The following is a 22,741-nucleotide window of genomic DNA, read 5'->3' on the forward strand; positions in this document are numbered from 1 at the left end:
GTTTCAAATACAGCAATGTAAACGCTATTCTTATTTCTACCCCAAAACTACTCCTCTTTTGACCTTCCCTGACTCAGGAAATGGCAACTCTGTCTTTCCAGTTTCTCAAGCCAAGAACCTTATGTTTATTCCTACAAGTCCTGTCAAGTCTGCTTTCAAAACATACCCAGAACTTGATAACTTCTTAACACCTCCACAGCACAGGTCTAAGTGACCTTTCCTCTATATTATTGCAGCGAGTCCTAACTGGTCTCCCTGCTTCCGTCATTTCCTTTTTCTAATTTATTTTCCACACTGTAACTAGAGTGAGCTTTTTGCAGTATGTCAGATCATATCACTACTCTGCTCAGTGGATATTTACTGCCTTGTCCATGATCATTCTCAGTCATATGGCTGCCAACCCTTCTTCAGAAATCCATGCATAGGGGTGATCCCGAGGCTTTATCATCACCTGGAATGGTTTCATTTGAGAGTCTTCAAAGCATTTCTACCATGGTCCACAGCTCCATGAGGCCTTTATCTAAAGCACACTTGATCTTTGACTATACTGAGATCTCCCATTCCTTCACCCATCCTTTTTTGCCTGCGTCCCCTAGATCTGATAGAAATTAAAAGGAATTTAATATTAAAAAAGTATCTTGTTCAACTGCTGTTCGTTTTGACATGTGGTTTAATTATTGAATAATCGCCCCCCACCCCCACCTTGATTTGTGAGGCCTCGTGTATGTACAACCACCTGACATGAATTTTTATATGATAGAATCTGTTTCATTGATCTGTCAGGTTTTGGTGTCAGCACACTCTTTAAATGTTATTGAAGCTTTATATTAATAGTACGTTTTAATATTTAGTAAGGTTAGTAGCCTCTCATTGACTTTATTTTTCAAAATTGTTGGTGATGGTCTGGTTCTTTATAGTTCCACATGATTTTGAAAACAACTTGGTCAAGTTATGAAAAGCAAAATGTCCACTGGGCTTTTTTTTCTGGAATGGTTTTAAACTGGGCTGACTAGTTTGTATAAGTTAATATTTCATAACACTTTTTGTTAGCTAAAATTTTTACTTTGTAATAGATTAAATTCTTTTTCCCTATGAATGCCAAAGATGTATCTTCTGTTACTTAAAAAGATATGCAAAAATGTAAATGATTTGTTAAATTTGTTTTGTTTCAGATCTGTTTCCTTCTCTTTGCCGTTCTCTACATTGTCTCCTACTTCATCATCACAAGATACAAGAGAAAATCAGGTTAGTAGACACATTGTTATTAAAGCTTTGATTCTAATGCCAAGTGGTCTAGGCATGGTCCGTGGCTATATGGTGCCCATCGGCATAGTTAGTATATTCAGTATGCCTGTGATGGAAGCAAGCAGTTGCCTGGTACTAAGAGCCCTAAAAATAACCTCCAGGGAATCTGGCTACTCATAGGGTCATCTTCTTAGGCCCGAGCGCTTTTTTATCACCATTCTTATGTTCAACTAAGAATAGTCCAGGGCTCTTTACTTTCTGGGAAATTCCAGAGTTTATGAGGATATTTGGTTCCCTGTGACTGGCTCTGAATTTGAACATACCCCTCATCACCCCCACCCAGTTCTTTCTCTGACTATCAGAATATCTTTTCTTTTTCTGAAGCGGTATAGAATTTAGAGTCTCCGTAATACCATTTAGCATTCAATTATATATTATATTATCCTTTTATTATTTCATATGTATCCTTATCTCACCAGAGGGACCACTGTATCTTTTCTTTTTTTAAATGAATGTTGTGCTGATTAATTCACAGATTTTTATGCCAGAGTTTTATAAGTAACTAACCAGTTACTTTACTGACTTCTGTTAAATCTCAGCTATTTCCTAGAAATCACAAGATTTCCACCTGTGTTGCTGGGCTAATAGTAGGTGCCATGTGAATAGTTAAGGATTCCATATATTAAAGCTTCCTTATGTTATTTTAAACTTGTCAGAATTTTGAAAGAAATCAGGAAATAGTGCTTGCTCTAGTGCACTACTTGGCTCTGTGACTGCACTGAAATACTCCTTGGATTCTATAATCTCTCAGAAGTTTGAAGACCTGGGATCCAAGACAGTATCTTAGCTGTTTTAAAAGATGTTTTGGCACCAGGTTTCATAGATTATGGACACAGAAGGAGGGAGAGATAGAGAATGAATGAATAATGCATTGTTTTAGGGGAAATCAGGGGATGATGAGCAGGAAAATAGGGTATTTATTAGATGCTTTTTAGAGTAATCATGGGAGAGGGTAATGAGGACCCTGGACCTGGTTGGTAGAGGGTCGGCAATAGAATTGAAATGGATATGAAGCTATTAAAACAATCTTCAAGATATGGTGGTTGATTGGATGTGGGTACAACAGTATAAAAGTTAATTGTGACTATGTTATTTTGTGGTCTCTTTGGTCTTAAAACTATTTTGGGCAGTCAGTAATTAAGAATGGAGATTGGTCTAAGAGAATGGCCCAAATATGCCATTGTCACTGAAACAGGTGGGCGCTCAGAATTCCACAGACCTACGCAGAGAGCCTTTGAGGACAACCCCAGTTAGGCACTGAGGAGAAGGAGGGGCCGGGGTGTTGTGTAATATTTTTGTAATTGGATCATAGTTTCCTTAGCTGGTAAGATTACGTGGGAGGACAAAAAAGATGGCCAACAGCCGTGAGAGAGGGAGAGGGTAGGGTGAGGAAGCACAGGAGCAAGGGCCATCTTGCTCCTACTTAGAAACGACACAGAACTTGATATATTTCTGTCTGTAACTTGAATGAAATGATGAAGTATCAAGGCAATGGTATCCAAGGTGGTTTAGGATGATCCAGGAAAGTCCTTATTATTACCATTACTAACAATAGACTCCAATTACAGAAAACTATATGAGTTCTAAAATTCTGAATTTTAATTTTATAGTAAAAATTTTTTTTGGCTATTATCAACCAGAAAATTTCATTCATTAGCAATTTCACTGACATTGTATAACAATAAACTTGATAGTGGTTCTGGGGTTCTACTGAGTTTTATTTCCTTGAGCACTAAATATTTTGGAAGATCTTAATTTACATATGGGAGTTTTGTTAATCAGGATTTTTTTTTTTTTTTTTTTTTGCCGTATGCGGGCCTCTCACTGTTGTGGCCTCTCCCATCGCGGAGCACAGGCTCCGGACGCGCAGGCTCAGCGGCCATGGCTCACGGTCCCAGCCGCTCCGCGGCATGTGGGATCCTCCCGGACCGGGGCACGAACCCGCGTCCCCTGCATCAGCAGGCGGACCCTCAACCACTGCACCACCAGGGAAGCCCCAGGATTTTTTGATCAATCAAAACACTCTGTTCTTTAACATATTCTATCCTATCTGATTTAATGAGATTTAGATTGTGATCTGTGCTGAAATAAACACAGTGCTTTTTGAAAATAATTTCTATTCAATAATTGCTTCTTCAAGTTTATATTTTTGTTCATGCTTTTATTAAATTAATGAAACGTTTTGTTGGAAGATAAAAGAATATTAATACCTTGAACATTTTTGCAGATGAGCAAGAAGATGAAGATGCCATAGTCAACAGGATTTCGTATGTATTTTAATGTTCGATTGTCTTGTTTCTCTTTCTAAAGTCATACGTGTTCGAAACTTAATTTTGCCTTTTGGGCAGAAATATGGAAAAAATTCACTTAAAGTATTACAGCACCTTTATCAAATGTTAGTCCTATCCTTGGAAAGCACATATAAGCAAATACATGGATAATTGAGGATTGATTATCTCCTGTTAAAATTTGCTTATTTAAGGAGCCAACAGATTTAATCTTCAGAGGATTTAACCAGGAAATGGGCTTAAGATTGGGAAAATTGCTGGGCCAAAGAAAGAAAGAAAGAAAGAAAGCTCTTGGCTGTTTGAATGGCTTTGGGACAGGGAGCAGACATCTCTTCTGGTTAATTGAACATTTACCTACCGTGAGCAGGGAGATGGGCCCAGACGGTCCTCTTAGGTTCCTTATAGCTGTCTTTCTGCTTGTGTATGCTGATGATAGAGCCCAGCTAAAGGGCAGACATGAATTCTTTCCCAGTCCTCCAGGTGTGAAGTACTTGTGAGATGTGCACCCCTCTCGGTTTAGTCTGCATTCCACTTTTGGTGGTAAATCTACTTAAATGCGTTTGTAGATCAATAATTTGTAAAAAGACAAGAACACATCCCATTGGATTTTACACTTGCATTGTGTTTTATGAAAATATGGCTGTTTCCTTGTGGTGGTGCCGGGGAGCGGCCTCACCTGCTTTACACGGCAGCTGGCATGGCCTGTCTGAGGGGTTTGGGTTTCTCCCAGCAGGTAGTTTTTGCATCACGGTGATGCGCACAGATGTCCCCTTCCTGAAGGCAGATGTGTGTGCCCTTATAAATTCAGGAAGGGGAAGTGTGGAGGAGAAGGTCACCTGGGAGGGCGGCTCTGACCTAGCCTGTCCCCCTAGCTGCCCACCCACTGGTCTGTTTGTCTCCCACTGCCTTTCTTCCCTTCTGTGGTGGAGTGAGTGAGAACCGAGGAGTCAGGCAGAGCTGGGTTCACATTCTGAACTCAAGATTGACTTGAGTTCAGAAGAGATTGAGAAAGATTCCTTTCCTCCATATGTGAGCTTGAGCTACCATCTGCTTTGTAGCATGTTGTGTGGATTAAATAACATACACACAAAAAAGGTCGGGGGGTGCTCGGTGCGTGACAGGTGTGAGCTCAGGGTTGTTGTACTTCTCCCCCAACCCTCTTTCCTTGCCCACCCTCCTCCCACTGAAGAGGAAGGAGCAGAATGAGATGCTGTGCTTAAAGGAGGAGAAACAGTGGTCCAGGGTTCTGAGAGTTCAGCCAAGTCCCCAAGGGTAGGTGATGGCCAGCACCATCTGGCCATCTGAGGGAGGGAGGGTTCCCCACGGCCTACTGCAGCCCCGCGTCAGGCTGAGGAGTCTTTCCCTGGCCTCTCTCACCTCCCTTTAAACCCACCTTCGCTTTCTCTTTTGCTCCTTAAAGGCCTTCGTTCTGTCCTCTGTTTGTATCCACTCATGCCTCCAAATTCCCTCTCTCTGTTCTTTTCAACCCTAGATTACATTTTCTCTCAGCTGGTTGTTTGATTTGATTTGGATCAAAGCACCTAACTGGTGAAACTGCTTTTAAGGATGGCTTGTCCAGGCAGGAGGGAGGCTTGGTGCGGAGGTCAGAGCACGAGGGGGTGACCTGGTGTTGACTCCCAGGATTTGAGAGGAGAGAGGAATCCAGGCACGATGTTGTCCCAAGGGGGTGAAGAGGGGCACCCACTGCGTTGGGGAGTGCTCTGTCATGGGGACTCAGAGCCTATGTAGGGTGGGAAGGGTGTCCCTGGTGGATGGCCTGGCCTGGCTGTCAGTGCTCAGGTGGGGAGGGTGTTCACAGGGCAGGGCAGTCCAAAATGGGGCTCACCTGAGCACATGGTGCCTCTAGGGTGAAGGGGTCAGTGAGGCAGGAGGCTGTTAAAGACAGTGGGGACCACTTACAGTTAGTGAGAGCGGGAAAGCAACAGGGAACACTAAGTTGTTGTGGTGCAGTTGGACGCATCTGTATGGACCTACGTTTTTCAGTATAGTTACTGAACCCAATCTAGATGTGAAGTGTGGGTGCATGTATGTGTTTTTATGTACATGTATACCTAGTGCATACTTACGCCCCCTAGAGCTGCCTGTCCATGCTCACCTGGGAGCATGACACCCCAAGAGCAAGGAGTATATTTAGCACCTAGATTTTTGTTTCCACTAAAAGGAATCAGTGCTCCTTGGGGGGAAGGCTGATTGCAGGACTGGGGTAGGGAAAGTTCCAGGCTCCTTTCATCCATCTTGTAGTGCCACAGTGCAGGGAAGTGCTCAAGAGTCATGGCAGCACATCAGGAAGACAGGGAAGCCTTCAGGGGCTTTCACACTTACTCAGGGACAATCTGAGCGTCACAATCAGGATTGTCATGGATCTAACACAGAACAGAGCAGAGCAATCTTGAGTCCATACAGATAGAAACCAACAGGTGAATAACTTATTTGACAAGGAACAGGATATTTTCCTAGTTCCAAACTTAACTCCCCACAAAGGGAAGAGGAACTTTAGAGTGGAGAGCCTTGGCAGACGGCACCTTGGCCAGTGAGCAGAGACTGCGACCAGTAATGGGGCAGACAGACATCCTAGGCCACCTGGTAGCCTGTAGAGAGGAGCGTGAAGCATGGCGTCTGTGACTTTCCTGCCTTGTGGACATGTCAGACTCCACAGAGCCAAATCTGGCTCCCTCATCTCCCTTGCCAGCCCGCTCAGCTGCAGCCGTCCCCGTCACAGCTGATGTCACAGCAGATGGCCGCTCCACCACTGCCACTCTCACGAGGTGGTCTTGGTCATCCCTGAGCCCTCTCTCATCCCGCACTGGGCAGCCCTGTTGGCTCTCTCAGAATCTGCTCCCTTTCAGAAGGGGAGATTTCTGAGGTTGCCTTCAATTCCGAGGCGCACTGTTTCATAGTTGTGTAAGCAGTGACGGCTGCCATTTTCTGACTTGACCCAGGGTCTTACCTTGAGGACCCCTTGCCAGCATTTAACTCTGTCCCATCAGCCTTTTATGGATAGTTCTCCTCACAGCTACTCAAGGGCAACAGGGAGCATGGTATTACCTTTTTTTGTATGTCTAGGGCCAATCACAGTACCTAAAGTGCAGTAGATTCTAGAGGGTTTTTTAAAAAAAATTAATTTATTTTTGGCTGTGTTGGGTCTTTGTTGCTGCACGCGGGCTTTCTCTAGTTGCGGAGAGCGGGGGCTACTCTTCATTGCGGTGCATGGGCTTCTCATTGCAGTGGCTTCTCTTGTTACAGAGCATGGGCTCTAGGCGCGTGGGCTTCGGTAGTTGCAGCGCACGGGCTCAGTAGTTGTGGCTCGCAGGCTCTAGAGCACAGGCTCAGTAGCTGTGGTGCACAGGCTTAGTTGATCCGTGGCGTGTGGGATCTTCCTGGACCAGGGCTTGAACCTGTGTCCCCCGCATTGGCAGGCAGATTCTTAACCACTGCACCACGAGGGAAGTCCCTAGAAGGTTTTTGACGTAAGATCCAGTATTATATTTACAGTGACAATATATATTTAGGATTTTCTGGGTCACTTTTGATTTCAAAACTTCATCTGTTTGCCCTCATAAGCTTACTCCTTGGTCAGATTACATCTCCCAGCTTTAGACCTGGAAGCCATGGTTAGCCTTCACTGCTGCATGCGAGTCAGTGTCATGAGCACCAAGAGAGGAGGGACTGACTTTACCGAGAGGAGCGAGAAGGGAGCCACTGAGGAGTGCTTCACGGGGCAGATGACGCAGAGGGGACCCGAGGGAGAGGGCCGACTGTGCCCAGGACACGGAGCCAGAAAACCCATTCATGTTGGGGGTACAAGGAGGTTAGATAAGCCTGCCTGTATGTGGGAATCTGTCGTGGCCAGAGGAGCCTGGAAGGGCAAATTGGGAGAGCTGTGCGGGACCTGGAATGGGGAGATCGTGGATGTGGTCTTAATTTTCATGTTCGAAGAAGGAAGGAATGGTAGCGACAGACTTACGAGGACAGAAACGAAGGTTGCTTGAGGCACTGGTGGGTAAGTGCTGGAGATGGCAGTGGGCCTGGGGCGAGGGTGTGTCTCTGCTTTTCCCAGGAAACGTGTTGTCCTGTTCAGCAAAACCCGTTTGTAAGGCTTTTTCTGTGTCTGAACTGAATTGTATTTTTGGTGTGTATCATATGGTCTACATTAAAAAAATTTACTAGTGATTTACTGACCATGGGAGGTTTCATGGTTATTTTCAGCTTTTAAGTAGGAAAACGCTTCTGTTGGTTGCCACAAGATGGCATTGGCCTCAAAGTTACTCTATTAGATGTGTATTTTGAGTGTTTAGTATCATTTTTTCTTATATCTTCTTACATGTATTTTCACATTCTTTCTACATTAAATTTAATGGAATGAATATTAAATTAAGGTTTCATCTCTAATGTCAGTGAGGTTTCCTTTTCCTTTGCCATTTTAGTCTTTTAAAATCTTTAAAAAATTAGGTATAAAACTTTAGACATTTCAGACATGTAACTGAGAAAGAGAAAGCACCCTGTAGTCCCACTCTCCTAGGAATTGTTATATATTATGCTAGATTTTTTTTTTTTTTTGCGGTATGCGGGCCTCTCACTGTTGTGGCCTCTCCCGTTGCGGAGCACAGGCTCTGGACGTGCAGGCCCAGTGGCCATGGCGCACGGGCCCAGCCGCTCCACGGCATGTGGGATCTTCCCAGACCAGCGCACAAACCCGTGTCCCCTGCATCGGCAGGTGGACTCTCAACGACTGCGCCACCAGGGAAGCCCTATGCTAGATTTTTAAATGTATCTCTATTTTCCTGTGTGTAATTATGCACTTTGTGGGGGGGGGGCGGAGGGAGAGCATGTTTTATATTTATTGTCCATGCTTTTCTTCGTGTTTTTATTTTTAATTTATTTTAGACATCTTTCCATATTAGTACATATTAGAGATATCTCATTTCAAAAAATGACAAAATTGTGTTTTAAATATTGTTTAATGTATAATTCTAATAGTTGCCTACAGTTTACTATATAGTTTATTTAACCTTTACCCATTTTAAGAGATGGTAGACCAATAGGTTTGTAAGTTTCTTCTTCCTGAAATAACCATTTTCACGTAAGTCTTTTTTCATACTGTGTGCACAAGCATTTTTTCAACTGAGCCGGTTTTTGTGTTGCTGTTAGCATATATTGCCATAGTTAATTAAATGCAATTGTGAAATAAATACTTAAATTTAAAATAGGAATGAGACTACAATTTATTCTTCGTAAAATGTGCAAAGTATTCTGTCTCTAGTTTATGTCTGCTTTAGGCCGACTCTTTAGACTTAATGGTTTTTTCACAAAGTTTTAGAGTTGGTCTAGTTTAACTTCCAGGACCATACGTATATCACTTGTCTTCCAACTACATATACTCAATGAAATGCATATGTAATTCTTTTTGGATTTAAAAAATTTAAGAGTTTTGATTCTATTCTTTTTGAATTACTCCCATATTCTTTGCGTTTTCCAACCACTGGTGACAATGATGCTCTTCTCTTCCAGGTTGTTTCTGAGCACGTTCACTCTAGCAGTTTCAGCTGGGGCAGTTTTGCTTTTACCCTTCTCAATAATCAGCAATGAAATCCTGCTTTCTTTTCCTCAAAACTACTATATTCAGTGGCTAAATGGCTCCCTGATTCATGGTTAGTATATATTGCTTAATATAATCACAATTAATGTTTTAATTTTCTACTGTACTATATTTAAATTTTTTCCTTTTCTTAGTTTCTTTAATAATTGGCATCTTCCTTCAGTAAACCATTTGAGTCTTTAATAAAATCAGAAAACTAGATTTTACTTACTATTCTTATTCGTAGTTAGTTGTGAAATGCTTTTCTATAAGAAGCAGTTTTTATACTGACTGTGATTTTGATAAATACGGTTTCATTTAAATATTTAGCAAGAGAATTTTGGTTTATCTGGATATGTCAGAAGAACTCAACCTCCATTTAGGATCTAAAAAAAAAACCCACCATAGTTTCTATTTTATTTATTTGCTGTTAGTCATTTCATTTATTTATTTCTTTAGTCATTTCAAAATGCATGATAGAAGGGGGAAAACTCTTTTGTCATGGACAAACTTTAAAATTAATGTGGTTTAAAAAAGTAATGACTTATTTTGGCAACATGGTATATTGCCTTGAAGCAAAACAGACCTGAATTCCAATCTTGGCTCTGTCATTTTCTGGACATTTTTAGTGAGGTAGGACATTTTAATTTTAATTTATAAAATAAATTAAAAAATCGAGTACACATATCTTTTTTATATGTTTCATTGTCTTTTGCCCACTTTTTTCATATTGAATTATGTTATCTCTTTATATGTGAAATACATCAGCTATTTATCAGATTTTTGTAAATATGTTTTTCTAGTTGTTAGTTTACTTTTTAATTTTGTTTTTTTTTGGTTACAGAATTTTTGCATTTTTATGTTGTCCAGTCTTTTTCTTCCTTTGATTTCTCTCTTGTTGTGTTTAGGAGATCCTTTCCCTTCCTGAGATGTGACAAATACTCCTTTTTTTTTCTTGTTCTTTTAAAAATGGTTTTGTTTACACTTAACTGTTTAATCCACCTGGAGTTTATACAGATAACTACCTTTTTTCTTACCCATTTGTGTGTGTTTAAAGAAATACATGTTTGCTGTAGAAAATTTGGAAAACAAAATTGACAGTGAAGAAAATTACTATTACTCACAGTCCTACAACCCAGAGAACTACTGTGGATACTGTGACGTAAACCCTTCAATGTTGTGTGAGTGCACATGTGAACACATAACCAAATAAATAATGAAATGGAACCCTACTGTACTCACTGTCGATTTGTCTTTGCACCCATCATCATATAGTGGGGAGGTTTCCATGCCTGAAGTGCTTTTCTGTGCTATTTACAATATTGCCTAGAGCCATTATAATCATGAATTGTTCCCAGTCTTTTAGTTTAAAAAGCTACATTGTACATCTTTACAAATAAATGTTTGTCTTTAGGACAAATTTCTGCAGTTTACTTTCCCAGTAAGCATACTTTAAAGGTTTTTGAAAAGATATTTCCCAATTATTCCTCAGAAAAACTGTCTGATTTTTGCTAGCAGTTCCACTTTCATGTAGTGTGTGAGCGTCTCTATTCCCAAAATGTATCTTCACCAATTTTGGGCGTTAGTTAAAAAAAACCTACCAATTCAATAGATGAGAAATTTCCGTTTTTAAATTTACATTTCTTTAATTACTAGTGAGGGTGGACATTTACAAAGCACATTTATAGGTCATTTGTATTTATTTTTTAGTAAATTGCCTCCCTGTATTTCTTTGCCCATTTTTGCGGTGTTTTTAAGTATTAGCTATCTATCAGGTTAATTGCAAACATTTCCTTCCCAATTGTCCTTTAATACTGCTTATCCTGTTTCTTGACAAGAAGAATTTTAACATATTAGTCTATCACATACTTTACACTGGGCTTGTGGTTTCTTTCAGGCTTCAGAGTCATTGATGCTCTGAAGACCCAATGAATTCAGTAAAACTTAGGACTAATTATTAAGTGAATAAAGAGAAATTACTGCATTTTTGTTGCTTAGCAATTGAAAAACTCAAGCAAATTAAGGTTTTTACTGAAATTGACGCAGAAAGTAAGCCATCTGCTGAAAAGTCGCTATGAAAGGCAGGAAACAACCTGGAAAGTAATGGTGAGTTGAAAATATATTTATCAGGATTTTTCTGGTGAATTATTTTTAGGTGACAGTGCTGTGTGTTATTAACCTATACATAGATAATATATGATTTACAAATGTTTTTTGCATATGTTGTCTGAAACGTTTGTCGAAGACTATTCCCTCTGGCCCTAGCTTTCTGTAAGGCTGTGGGTTCTGTGGGCATACGTTTTTGAGGGTTGAGCTCCAGGTGTTTTCACTAGCAGTGCAGGCGGTCTCAGGCCAGGCTAACTAGTATTATGAGTGACCTGGCTTTTGTTTCCAGTTTTACTAAAAAGAAATTGTATGATATACTTAATGACATTCAAATACTCTAAATCAGAGCCATTTCTTTCATTCTGTTTATGGACTGGAAGTGAGAGCTACCAGTATATGACATGCTATCTATTTAATGCTGGCGGCATTAACCTTGGAAGTAAATGTATTTGTTTGTGTTGGTTGTCTTTCTCATTATAATGTTAAGGGGTGTAAGCTCACGCATTGTACCTTGTTTATAAATCAGGGCTTGGAACAGTGCTTCCCACATAGTGGTAGCCCAGTAAACATCTGTTGAGTGAGTAGATAAACTATAAACAATAACTTTAACCTCCAGGGAACCACATCAGCTGAAAGTTGGGGAGCTAGAGGAAGAGCCCTCTAAGTTATATCATTGCTTCTAGATGTATTCTCAGAAATCAGTCTTGGGAAGCCTAAGCCGTCAGCTCTGGACGTTGTTCTTGAGGGTTTTATGACCCCTGACTTTGTTTCTGCTTCTAATTTTTTGGTAGATCTGTATCCTTTACTGCATGTAGTGAATTTCGTAAAGCTTCCTATTTATCTTTCTCTTCTGAATTCATAGTTTTTTTTTTAACCTTGTGGATGGCATCCAAGGGTGTGTTTATTTCCTTAGGTTGTCTTGGGGTTGAAGACTTGTCAACCTCAGATATGCTTGCTTCTTTGCTTTTAAAAAATTATAACAATTAATGGGGCCAAACTGTCATAATGGAGACCCAGGAGAGCCCATGGGATATAGTTCTAGTATGAGTTTGAAGGCCTCAGTGGTGACAGTAGCCAGGTCAGCTTTGGAGAGTGTAAGTCTGTGTCGCTGAACCTATGCATAACCTCCATCCCTGCCACCATGGCCACTTTTTTCAAGAGCTCATTGGGTGATTACAGGGCTGGCTTGGAAAAGAGGTTGACTGGTATCTGTAGAACTAGGATAAGCTAACTCTATCCACTTTAATATTAAAATCCTCTGCTGAGGTCCCCCTTTAATGAGCAGTCACATGGGATACAAATATCTTCACCTTTTTCTTTTTTCCCATTTTGAGTGGTCTATCTGCATACCTCTTCTCCAAACTTCCTTGTTACCAATTTTCCAATCATGTTCCTTCCAAGTCCCCAGCCATCCAGCCAAGCCATTGGCAAATATGAATATATAATTGCATGTCTGGCCATTTTTCCAAGCAAAGTCCTGTCCACCGGGAGGATTCCCGTTCACCACAGTCCTTTGGAGATGTCCCAAGGAGGGCTGTAGTGCTGCAGCTGTCCACTTGGGGGCGGTGTCTGCATATTGTGCAGAACTGTCTGTGAGTCAGGCCCAGACTTCCCTTCCTCTGCCAGCTGATCCGGAGGAATCCCCACGAGGCCAGGGGAGATAAAGCAGAGCAGCAGGAGTGGGGACCGTGGGCATCTGGGCCACTTCTTTTTTTTTTTTTTTTTTTTAAATTTTTTTTAAGTCTTTATTGAATTTGTTACCATATTGCTTCTGTTTTATATTTTGTTTTTTTGTCCGTGAGGCATGTGGGATCTTAGCTCCCCGACCAGGGATCGAACCCACATCCCTTGCATTGGAAGGTGAAGTTTTAACCACTGGACCGCCAGGGAAGTCCCAGGGCCACTTCTTCATGTGACTTACTTGTGCCTGCGGGCCTGCTTGGGTGTGATCATGTATACACCACCTCCATCTGACTCTGGGATGTTGCTGTGCACGCCCACATTATGGCTTGGTGGGCCGGATAAAGATAACACCATCTCATGATGGGCAGCTCAGGTCGCATGGTAGCTTGGTGGCCCATGGTCAAGCCTCTGCTAAGGCCCAACAGCAAACCAATAGCTGTTTCTCCGAAGGAAGGTAGTTAACTGCAGGGGATGACAGGGCTTTGCTCTGAAATCCTAAGAGCCTTTGCTGTGATTCACCTCTAGGGGCTGCCAAAGGCTCCGAACTGCATACTCTCTGCTGCCGATGCTTCCGGCACCATTGGATCTGCTGGATCATAAGGCCAAGGGCGGAGCAGCTTGCATAGCTGCCTGGAGCTGCAGAGCTGCAAAGCCTTCTCTTGTTCTGGGCCCCACTCAAAACCAGCAGCTTTTTGGGTCACTCAGTAAATGGGCTAGAATAACACAACCAAGTGAGGAATATGTTGCCTCCCAAATTCAAAGAAGCCCACTGAACATTGTGCCTCTGTTTTGGTTGTAGGAGAGGCCAGATGCAGCAGTCCTTAGAAGGAATATCTTGACATGGCCCACACCACTGGATCCCTAGAAAATTCACTGAAATAGAAGGCTCCTGAATTTTTGTTAGATTTATTTCCCACCCTCTGATATGAAAATGTCTTACCGATTAGAGTGGTGGCTACTTCTCACTCACTCGGTCTCATTAGCATACTGTCATCAGTGTAGTGGAGCGACGTGCAGTCTTCTGGAAAGGAATGGTGATCAAGATCCCTGCAAACTAAATTGTGACATAGGTCCAGAGGGGTGGTATATCCCTGAGTTAGGACAGTGAAGGTGTATTGCTTGCCTTGCCAGCTGGAAGCAAAATGCTTCTGGTGGACCTTATGGACAGGGATGGAGAAAAAAAAGCGTTTGTCACATCAGTAGCCGCATACCAGGTACCAGGAGATGTGTTCATTTACCCTAGCAACGAAACCAAGTCTGCTGCGGCAGCTACAATTAGAGTCACCACCTGGTTAAGCTTACGAGAATCCAGTGTCATTCTTCAGGATCCGTCTTTCTTGGGGATGTGGGAATCACTACCCCTCATCTTTCAAGTCCTTGATGGCTGCACTAATCCCTGCATTACCTTCAGGAATGTGGGATTTCTTTTGGGTTACTATTTTCCTAGTTAGAGGCAGTTCTAGTGGCCTCTGTTTGGCCTTTCTTACTATAATAGCCCTTTCTCCACAGGTCAGGGAACCATTGTGGGGATTCTGCCTGCTTTTGAGCGTATCCATTCCAATTGTGCATTCCAGAGCTGGGGAAAGAACCCAGAACAGGTTCAGGGACCCACTGTGAGACGTGTGAGACCTGAGCTGAAACTCTCCTGACCACCTGACCTCCACAAGCCCCTGCTCTGACTGGGGTGATGTTTTGGGTCCCCTGGAGATAGTGTCAGTTCAGAGCCAGATATGTTTTGTGAATTTGTGCTAAAGTCTTTGAGGACTGGGAACGTGTCTTAAATTCTCTTAATCTCCCATGAGGCACCTGTCCCAGTTCTTGCACACTGAAAATGTTCAATAACGATTCATTGATTGGATGAGTAATAGTTATTAATTGTATCATTAGGAATACTTTGGTAAAAGTAGACTTACTTTGAAAAGCAATTTAATGGCTTATTCTAAAAATTATCAATATGGAACGATTGTGCCGTTAATGTGTGACTCACATGAGGATTAGATGCTAAAATATGTGTCAATAATGCTTTGGTATGTGTAAATATATTCAGTTTGGCTTAAGTACAGTGTTTGGATCTTGGACATGTGTTTGAAATGTTATGTGTTAACTATATTACCTTGGAATGCCACTTCACTTCTCTGGGCTAGAATTAATAAATTACGTTAATAAATAATAATATAGTTTATTATAGGATGATACAGAAGGGGCAGATATGGCAAATTAAAATGATGGCTAAAATTTGTATTGTTATTTTTATTATTATAACTTATTATTAGAATTAAAATAGAAAAAGCATAAAAAATTGACAAAAAAGAAAGTATCTCTTTGTATTCACTGTCTGTATCTTGACTACTGTTAAAAACATATGGAACTCTTTAGTTCCATAAATTAAAAAATCATCATTCACCTGCTTAATGGGTTTTCCTTTTTGAGTGATGAGAATGTTTTGGAACTAGATAAAGGTAATGGTTGCACAACATTGCGAATGCACTAATGCCACTGAATTATTCATTTTAAAATGGTAATTTTATGTATGTGAGTTTAAAATTAATATAAAAAGGAAACCGATACATCTTGGGGTATAATTAAGTTGTAGCCTTAAATAAAATAAGGAAATAATTCTTCAGTTTTTGAGGTATTTTCTCTCAGTGGGGCCCAGTTTTTGCTAAGCTATCCATACTCACTTGTGACCAGACAGAGACACACATTTAGAACATGATTGCCCGTTTTAAGATTCAGCCTGTTAAAAGATAACCACAGTGAATCTGACTTGACTTTGCAAGGTGTGTATGCTTTATTTTGATTCGTCAACATGAATAGCCAATATGCTGTTTTGGACATGATGAAGGAACAGTACAAAATCCATCTTTGTTTTATACATTTTCAAGTCCCACAGAAGGTCAGAAAATTCAAACTTTTAGACTGTAAGCAATTAAACTTAAAAAAATGAAAAATAAGTATTATGTTTACTTATGTATAAATATTAAATCAAAAGTCAGTTCTTATGATATTTTAAGGAACCATTGTTAATTAAATGTTACTAACAATTTCTAGTTAATTGGTCTCAATAGTTCAGTGATTTGTTATAATGTGCATCACTATAGTTACTGCATATTTATTGTTTATAATAGTAAAAATAAAAAACAGTCTACGTAGGAAATTTGCTTAATTAAATTTTGGTAGATCCAAACAGTGGAATGCTTTTTTGACCATTATAGATGATGATGATGATGATGTAGATGAGTATTTGTTGATATAGAAAAATGTCGAAAAAAATGTTTTTCTCTGGGTGGTGGGATTATATGATATAAAAAATTTATATTAACGAAGTTTGTTTTGGCGCTTGCCTTGTATAATATTTCTATAGTAGATGTGTACTGCTTTTTTGTTATAAGAAAAAACTTTAAAAATTTAATAGCTTATTGCTAAAATCGTTCTTTTTGGTTTTTTTCCCTTCTAAGTGCATAACCAAAAGCTATTTTAATTCTGAAGTTCTCACAATACTCACTATTCAAAAGCAAACTTGCAGTCTTTCCTTTAAAGCTTATGCTTTCTTCATAGCATTTTAAAAATTATATGTCACTTTTTGACAATTGGATTAGATCCTTAATTCCAGTGAAATATTGGTTTTAACTTAGTTTTGTTATTTTGGAAATTATTGAATATGGCTGAACTTGGATTAATTTTCTTATTTAAGTTCATGAAGTTTTTGTCTGTGTGGTTAAAAAGTGATAGATTATTTGCTTCCTAGTGTTGTATATGTATTGAAATATTTTGTGACTCCAGCAGATGGAGCTAGAAGGTAATGCATCCATTGGTGATCTGGCAATTCAGTTGGGTTTGCTTGGGTTTTAGACGAATCATTCTGGGATTATTAAATAACTTTTAAGTTTACATACCTCTTTTGGGGATAGACATTGAATATCTTTCAAAAAGATTGTCATTGAAACTGATTTAGATAAACTACAGGGTTTCTGAATTTTTAGGGTTCTACTACCATGTCGGAGAGCACATAATTTTAGCTTTCTGAAGTAGAGAAATTTAGCTAACATTTCTTTTTATTTTACAAATTAATAATATATAATACAATAAACGTGGTGGTAGCTCTAATTTTTAATTTTGGAATGTTTTATCAAAATTGTAGAATATTCTTAAGGGATATTTATGTGTGTATGTCTGATGTATGTTTGCAAAATGCTGGAAACTTACTAAGTTGTACACAGTTTCCAAGAATAAAATGGCAACTTAGGAGTGTACAGTAGCTTTATTATTTTTCTATATATTAAATGTTCTTCTCATAGTAACTTTAACTTTCTTATATGTTGCAAACTTGATAATTAAATTAGCATAAGCTGAGTCTGAAGCTTTCACACATATTCTGGCTAATAAAACTTAATTTTTTGCATTGAATTATTTAGACTGAAAAAAAGCTGGTTATTTACATAGATGATTATACTGTTACGTAGTATGTTAACTCTCAGATTCTTTGTGTTAAGTGAATTTTTCTTGCAAAAGTAAATGTGGTGGAGGTTACATCTCTTTTTGCAATTGTGGTTGATAAGACCATCAGCAGTAATGTTGAATCTCCTGGAAAAAGGGAAGTGGGGAAAATCAAAAAGAATTTTAAATTGTATGTATTATATATAAAGTTCAGTATATAAAAGAAGGTATCTAATTTCATTGCAAACTTAAATGAGTCGTTATTCAGAATCTTTGTGATCATCCTGATCATTTTCTTCACTTGTTCAGCAGATTGCTGCTTGATAATATCTGTTGATAAAAATTTCTTTATATAAATTTTCATAACTGTCTTCATTTTAAGTAGGTTGGTTAGTCAGAATAGATACGTTTACTGATTTGTGATCTTTTGCCTAAGGCAGACTTTTGTTTTTTAACTTTTTATTTCCAGAGAAGACTTTGAATTTGTATTTTTCACTACATGAAAGGGACACATATGATTAGAAAGATAAATTCTGGAAGTATGTATATTTAGAGCTCAATAACAATAATAAAGCCTGTTTTTTACCATGGATGATAATTGATTGTTTCAAATTTCAAAACCTAAGTAAATTTTTTTCCTCCAGTTATAAAATTATAATGAAGCATTCAGGGGTTTGTATTCATGGTTGCAACTATTTAAGAGCAATGTTTGAAGCCCCCTGCCACGCGATAGCGATAATTTGTGATTTTGCAGAGGCTAGAATATGAATTGTGCTTAGTGCGGCTAGAAAATAAATAAGCTGAGATCTGTGGCCGATGAGGGGCCCAGCTAGCATCTCCACCTCAATTAAGCTTTGCCGTTCTCTGCCTTTTCTTAGGCATTTTGTGGGGAAGTTATATGACATAGTGAGGTGAAGTATTTTGAGTTTCACAAAGGAGTTTAAATTTGTGTCTTTGTGTGCTCCTTATAGAAAACTTAGAATATGTAGGCCAGTGGGAAGAAAAAATCATCCGTAATTCCACTACATTCACACTGTTAATAATTTGGTATATTTCTTTGCAATTTATTTTCTGTGCCTATTTTTTGTCATTGTTCTCATATATTTTTCATGTCATATAAGTATACAGATTGTTGTTATGTAAGTTTTTTTTGGTGTAATTAATGAGAATCATTCTTTAAGGAAAGGGCTGAAACCTAGTTTTAGCTGTAACTCATCACTTTTTTGTCTATCTGGTCTGATTGCTGATGTGCATTGGAGTTTTACAGGGTTTTGGACCATTTGCATGATGTTGAGACAGGGCGGGGAGAGGCACTGACATTAATTAAACATTTTTGTATGTTATTTCTCTTCTTCTATTCACACGTGATCTATGAGTTATGTTACAGCCCATTTTATACATGAGGAAACAGGACGACAGAGTTGAAGTCCCTTTTCCAGGTCACGTATAGCTGATAGTTGCAAACCCAGGCTGATCAGACATAAAGTGCCCCTCGCTTAGACATCTGCTGCCACATCTTCACAGTGTGAATCCCTTGTTGTGCACTGAGTACACAGAATACATTTAATATTTTATTGAAGTTGGATTTGTTAAAACCTTTCTGTATTTGAAAGATGTTTTGGTATCGTAAGGCTTGGGTGTACATGTACACAAAAATATAAACAAATGTAGAAGTGTTAGTTCTGTTTAGTTAGTTAGTTAGTTCTGACAAACTGGTCAGAAGCTCAACTAAGCATTTTGTTTTACACAGATGGGTAGAATTAATGGGCTGTCATATTCTCAGTTTAAAACATTTCCCTTAGTAAAATCTTATGAAACTGATGTTCTCTTTTTGGCAAACAAACAAAAGGCCCTCAGCTTAGGGTCTCATGGGCTGAGATTAAGGTTTTCACAGATTTGTTTTCTTTATTGGAGGCTCTGGGGAAGAATTTACTTCGAAGTTCATTCAGGTTGTTGGCTGAATTTGGTTCTTTGTGGTTGTAAGACAGGCCCCCATTTCCTTGCTAGCTGTTAGTCAGGTGCCAATCTTTGCCCTATAGGCTGTCTGCCTCTTTTCTCAGGTTTTCCATGTGATGCCCCCTCCAGCAAAGTTGTGTCAAGTTCTTCCCTGTCTTACCCTTCTGCTGCATCTCTGACTCCTCTTAGAGAAAATTCTCGCTTTTAAGGCCTCCTTTGGTTAGGTTGTACCCACCTGGCTAATCCAAGATGGTTTCCCCCTCTCTCTTTATTAAGGTCCATAGCCTTAATTATATCTGCAACATCCTTTTTTGCCATGTATGTTGGGTTGAAAAGTGTTTTCCCCAAATTCGTGTCCATTTAGAACCTCAGCACGTAACCTTATTTGGAAATAATACCTTTGCTGATATAATTAGTAAAATAAGGTCATAATGGATTAGGGTGAGCCCTAGTCCAATAACTAGTATCCTTATAAGAAGATAAAACAGAGACATACACAGGGGAGGAATGTGAAGACAAAGGCAGAGATTGGAGTGATGAATCTACAAGCCCAGGAATGCCACATGTTACAGGCAGCCACCTCTAAGGAAGGATTCTTCCCTAGAACCTCCAGAAGGAGTATGGTCCTGCTGGCACCTTGATTTTGGACTTCTAGCCTCCACAACTGTGAGAGAATAAATTTCTGTTGTTTGAAGGCACCCAGTTTGCGGTACTTTGTTACAGAAGCCCCAGAAAACTAATATACCTTGTAACATATTCACTAATATACTGTATAACAATTCCAGGGATTAAGGCATGGATATCTTTGGGGGTTCACTCTGCCTACCATGAGACCAGCTGAGTACAAAGCAGGAAAATACAGCCCATAATGAAGAGAACAATCAGTCAAAACTTACAGTTGCCGCAGATTCAGAATCAGTAGACAAGAGCATTGAAACATTTCTTGTAAGTATTTCATATGTTCCAGAAGCTGGAGGAAAGACTGAACATAACTGAACATATTGAGACATAAAAGATGTAAAAAAAGAACCAAATAAACTTCTAGAGATGAAACCTGTAATACCTGACATGAAAATATATTGGATGGGATAAAAGCAAATTAGATATTTTTGCAGAAGAGATTAGTGAACTTTGAGACATAGCAATAGAAAACAATCTAAAAAAGAAACAAAAAAATGACTGAAAAACTGACCAGGGCATCAGTGATATAATTGATGTTCCTAAAAGACAGAGGGTTAAGAAAAATACTTGAAAAACGGATGGCAGAAATATTTCAAGATTAGATGAAAACTGTAAACCCTCTTATCCAAGAAGCTCAACTAACCCTAGTGACAGGAGACCTGCCAAGATACATCATCAGATTGGTCAAAACCAGTGATAACGGCGAAATCTTAAAAGCATTCAGAGAAAAAGACAAAGTACAGAAGAGCAATGATGCGAATTCCAGCATATTTCTTGTGGGAAAAAAATGCAAGCCAGATGGCAGGGTAGCAACATCTTTAAAGTACCGAAAAAAGAAAGCCCCACCAACCTAGTTCTATATCCAGTGAAAATATTTTTCCAAAACAAAGTCAAAATAAAGACAGTGTCAGATATACAAAAGGTGAAAGTTCATCACCACAGACCTATACTACCAAAAATAAGGGACATCCTTTAGGCAGAGGCAAATTGGTAGAAGATAGAAATCTGGATCTGTGAAACAGAAGAAAGATCACTAGAAGTGGCGAATTTGAGGGTAAATATAAAAGAGTATTTCTATATCATATAAATCTTATTAAAAGAGAATTGGCTCTTTAAATAAAAAATAGTAACAGTAAATTGTGAGTTTTATAATGTGCAAGTAAAAGCGCATGACAACAATAATGCAAGGGCAGGAGGAAAGAAATGGCAATAGACTGTTGTAAGGTTCTTAGGCTGTACATGAAGTGTTGTAGTACGTCTTTTTTTTTTTTTTTTTTTTTGCGGTACGCGGGCCTCTCCCGTTGCGGAGCACAGGCTCCAGACGCGCAGGCTCAGCGGCCATGGCTCACGGGCCTAGCCGCTCCGCGACATGTGGGATCTTCCCAGACTGGGGCACGAACCCGTGTCCCCTGCATCGGCAGGTGGACTCTCAACCACTGTGCCACCAGGGAAGCCCAGAAACTCACTTTAAATGTAAACACACACATAAGTTAACAGCAATAGGAGCAAAAAGATTTACTATAATAATTCTAATGAAAAGGAAGATGGTATAGGTATATTATTATCAGAAAAGGGTAAGGAATGTTATCAGGCATAAAGAAGATCATTTCATAATGATGCAGGGGTTCATTCATCAAAAGAACATAGTAATAAACGTTACCTATTATCTACCTATCTACCTAAAAAATACCATTTATTAAATACCTATTAAATACATGAAGCAAAAACTTACAGAAATGAAAGGACTAATAGTCAAAATCACAATTCAGACATATCACTATCCCCTTTTCAGTAATTGATAGAACAAGTAGCCAGGAAAAAATTAAGGATTTTTATCACTTAACTAACTTGGCCTAATTTGTATTTATGGAACACTCAGCCCAACAATAGTGAAATACACATTCTTTTCAAGTACTCTGGGAACATTTACCAAGAAAACCATATTCTGTGCCATGAAACAAGTCTCAGTATTTTAAGTCATATAAGATATGCTCTCTAACAACAGTGAAGTTAAATGGGAAATCAGTGACAGCAGCATATCTAGAAAATCCCTCAAGTATTTGGTATCTAAATAACATACTTCACAATAACTCTTAGGTCAGAGAAGAAATCAAAAGGGAAATTTGAAAGTACTTTGAACTCAATGAAAATGAAAATAAAACATTCCAAAATTTATAGCACAAAGATACCTATTTTAGAAAAGAAAAAAAGATCTTAAATTAATTCCTACATCTTCCACCATAAGAAACTAGAAAAAGGAGAGCAAATGAATCCCAAAGTAAGAGGATGGGAAATAAAAAAAGATGAGAGGAGAAAGGAACAAAATAAAAAACAGAAAATGTAGAGAAAATCAATGAGAGGATCAATAATATTGATAAGGCTTTAGCCAGCTTGATCAGAAAAAAAAAGATACCAGTTATCAATATCAGGAATGAGAGACGTGATATCACTACAGATTCTACAGCTGTTAAAAGCATATAGTGCATATTATGAACACCTTTATGCCAATAAATTCAAGAACTTAGAGAAATGGAAAAATTCTTTGAAAGGCAAAAACTACTGAAACCCTCTCAGACATTGTGGAAATGTTGCAAACATTCTCACAAAACTCTAGGCTAAGAAGACTTCATTTTCAGTCCTCCCAAATATTTAAGGAAGAAATAATGCCAATTCTACACAGCCTTTTTAA

General features: G+C 39.0%; 1 protein-coding gene across 5 annotated transcripts in view; it reads left to right on the top strand.

Moving 5' to 3' along the window:
- Positions 1-22,741, top strand: part of LMBR1 (limb development membrane protein 1) — a 140,443-nt gene that overhangs the window by 23,891 nt on the left and 93,811 nt on the right. For all 5 annotated transcript variants that reach the window (XM_060156274.1, XM_060156277.1, XM_060156276.1 and 2 more), the window contains exons 2-4: positions 1,173-1,245; positions 3,533-3,572; positions 9,123-9,262. In XM_060156274.1, coding sequence (XP_060012257.1) covers positions 1,173-1,245; positions 3,533-3,572; positions 9,123-9,262 — 253 coding nt within the window. The remainder of the gene's footprint in view (positions 1-1,172; positions 1,246-3,532; positions 3,573-9,122; positions 9,263-22,741) is intronic.

This window comes from Lagenorhynchus albirostris, chromosome 8, assembly GCF_949774975.1.
Source record: "Lagenorhynchus albirostris chromosome 8, mLagAlb1.1, whole genome shotgun sequence".
In the NCBI taxonomy this organism is placed as follows: Eukaryota; Metazoa; Chordata; class Mammalia; order Artiodactyla; family Delphinidae; genus Lagenorhynchus; species Lagenorhynchus albirostris.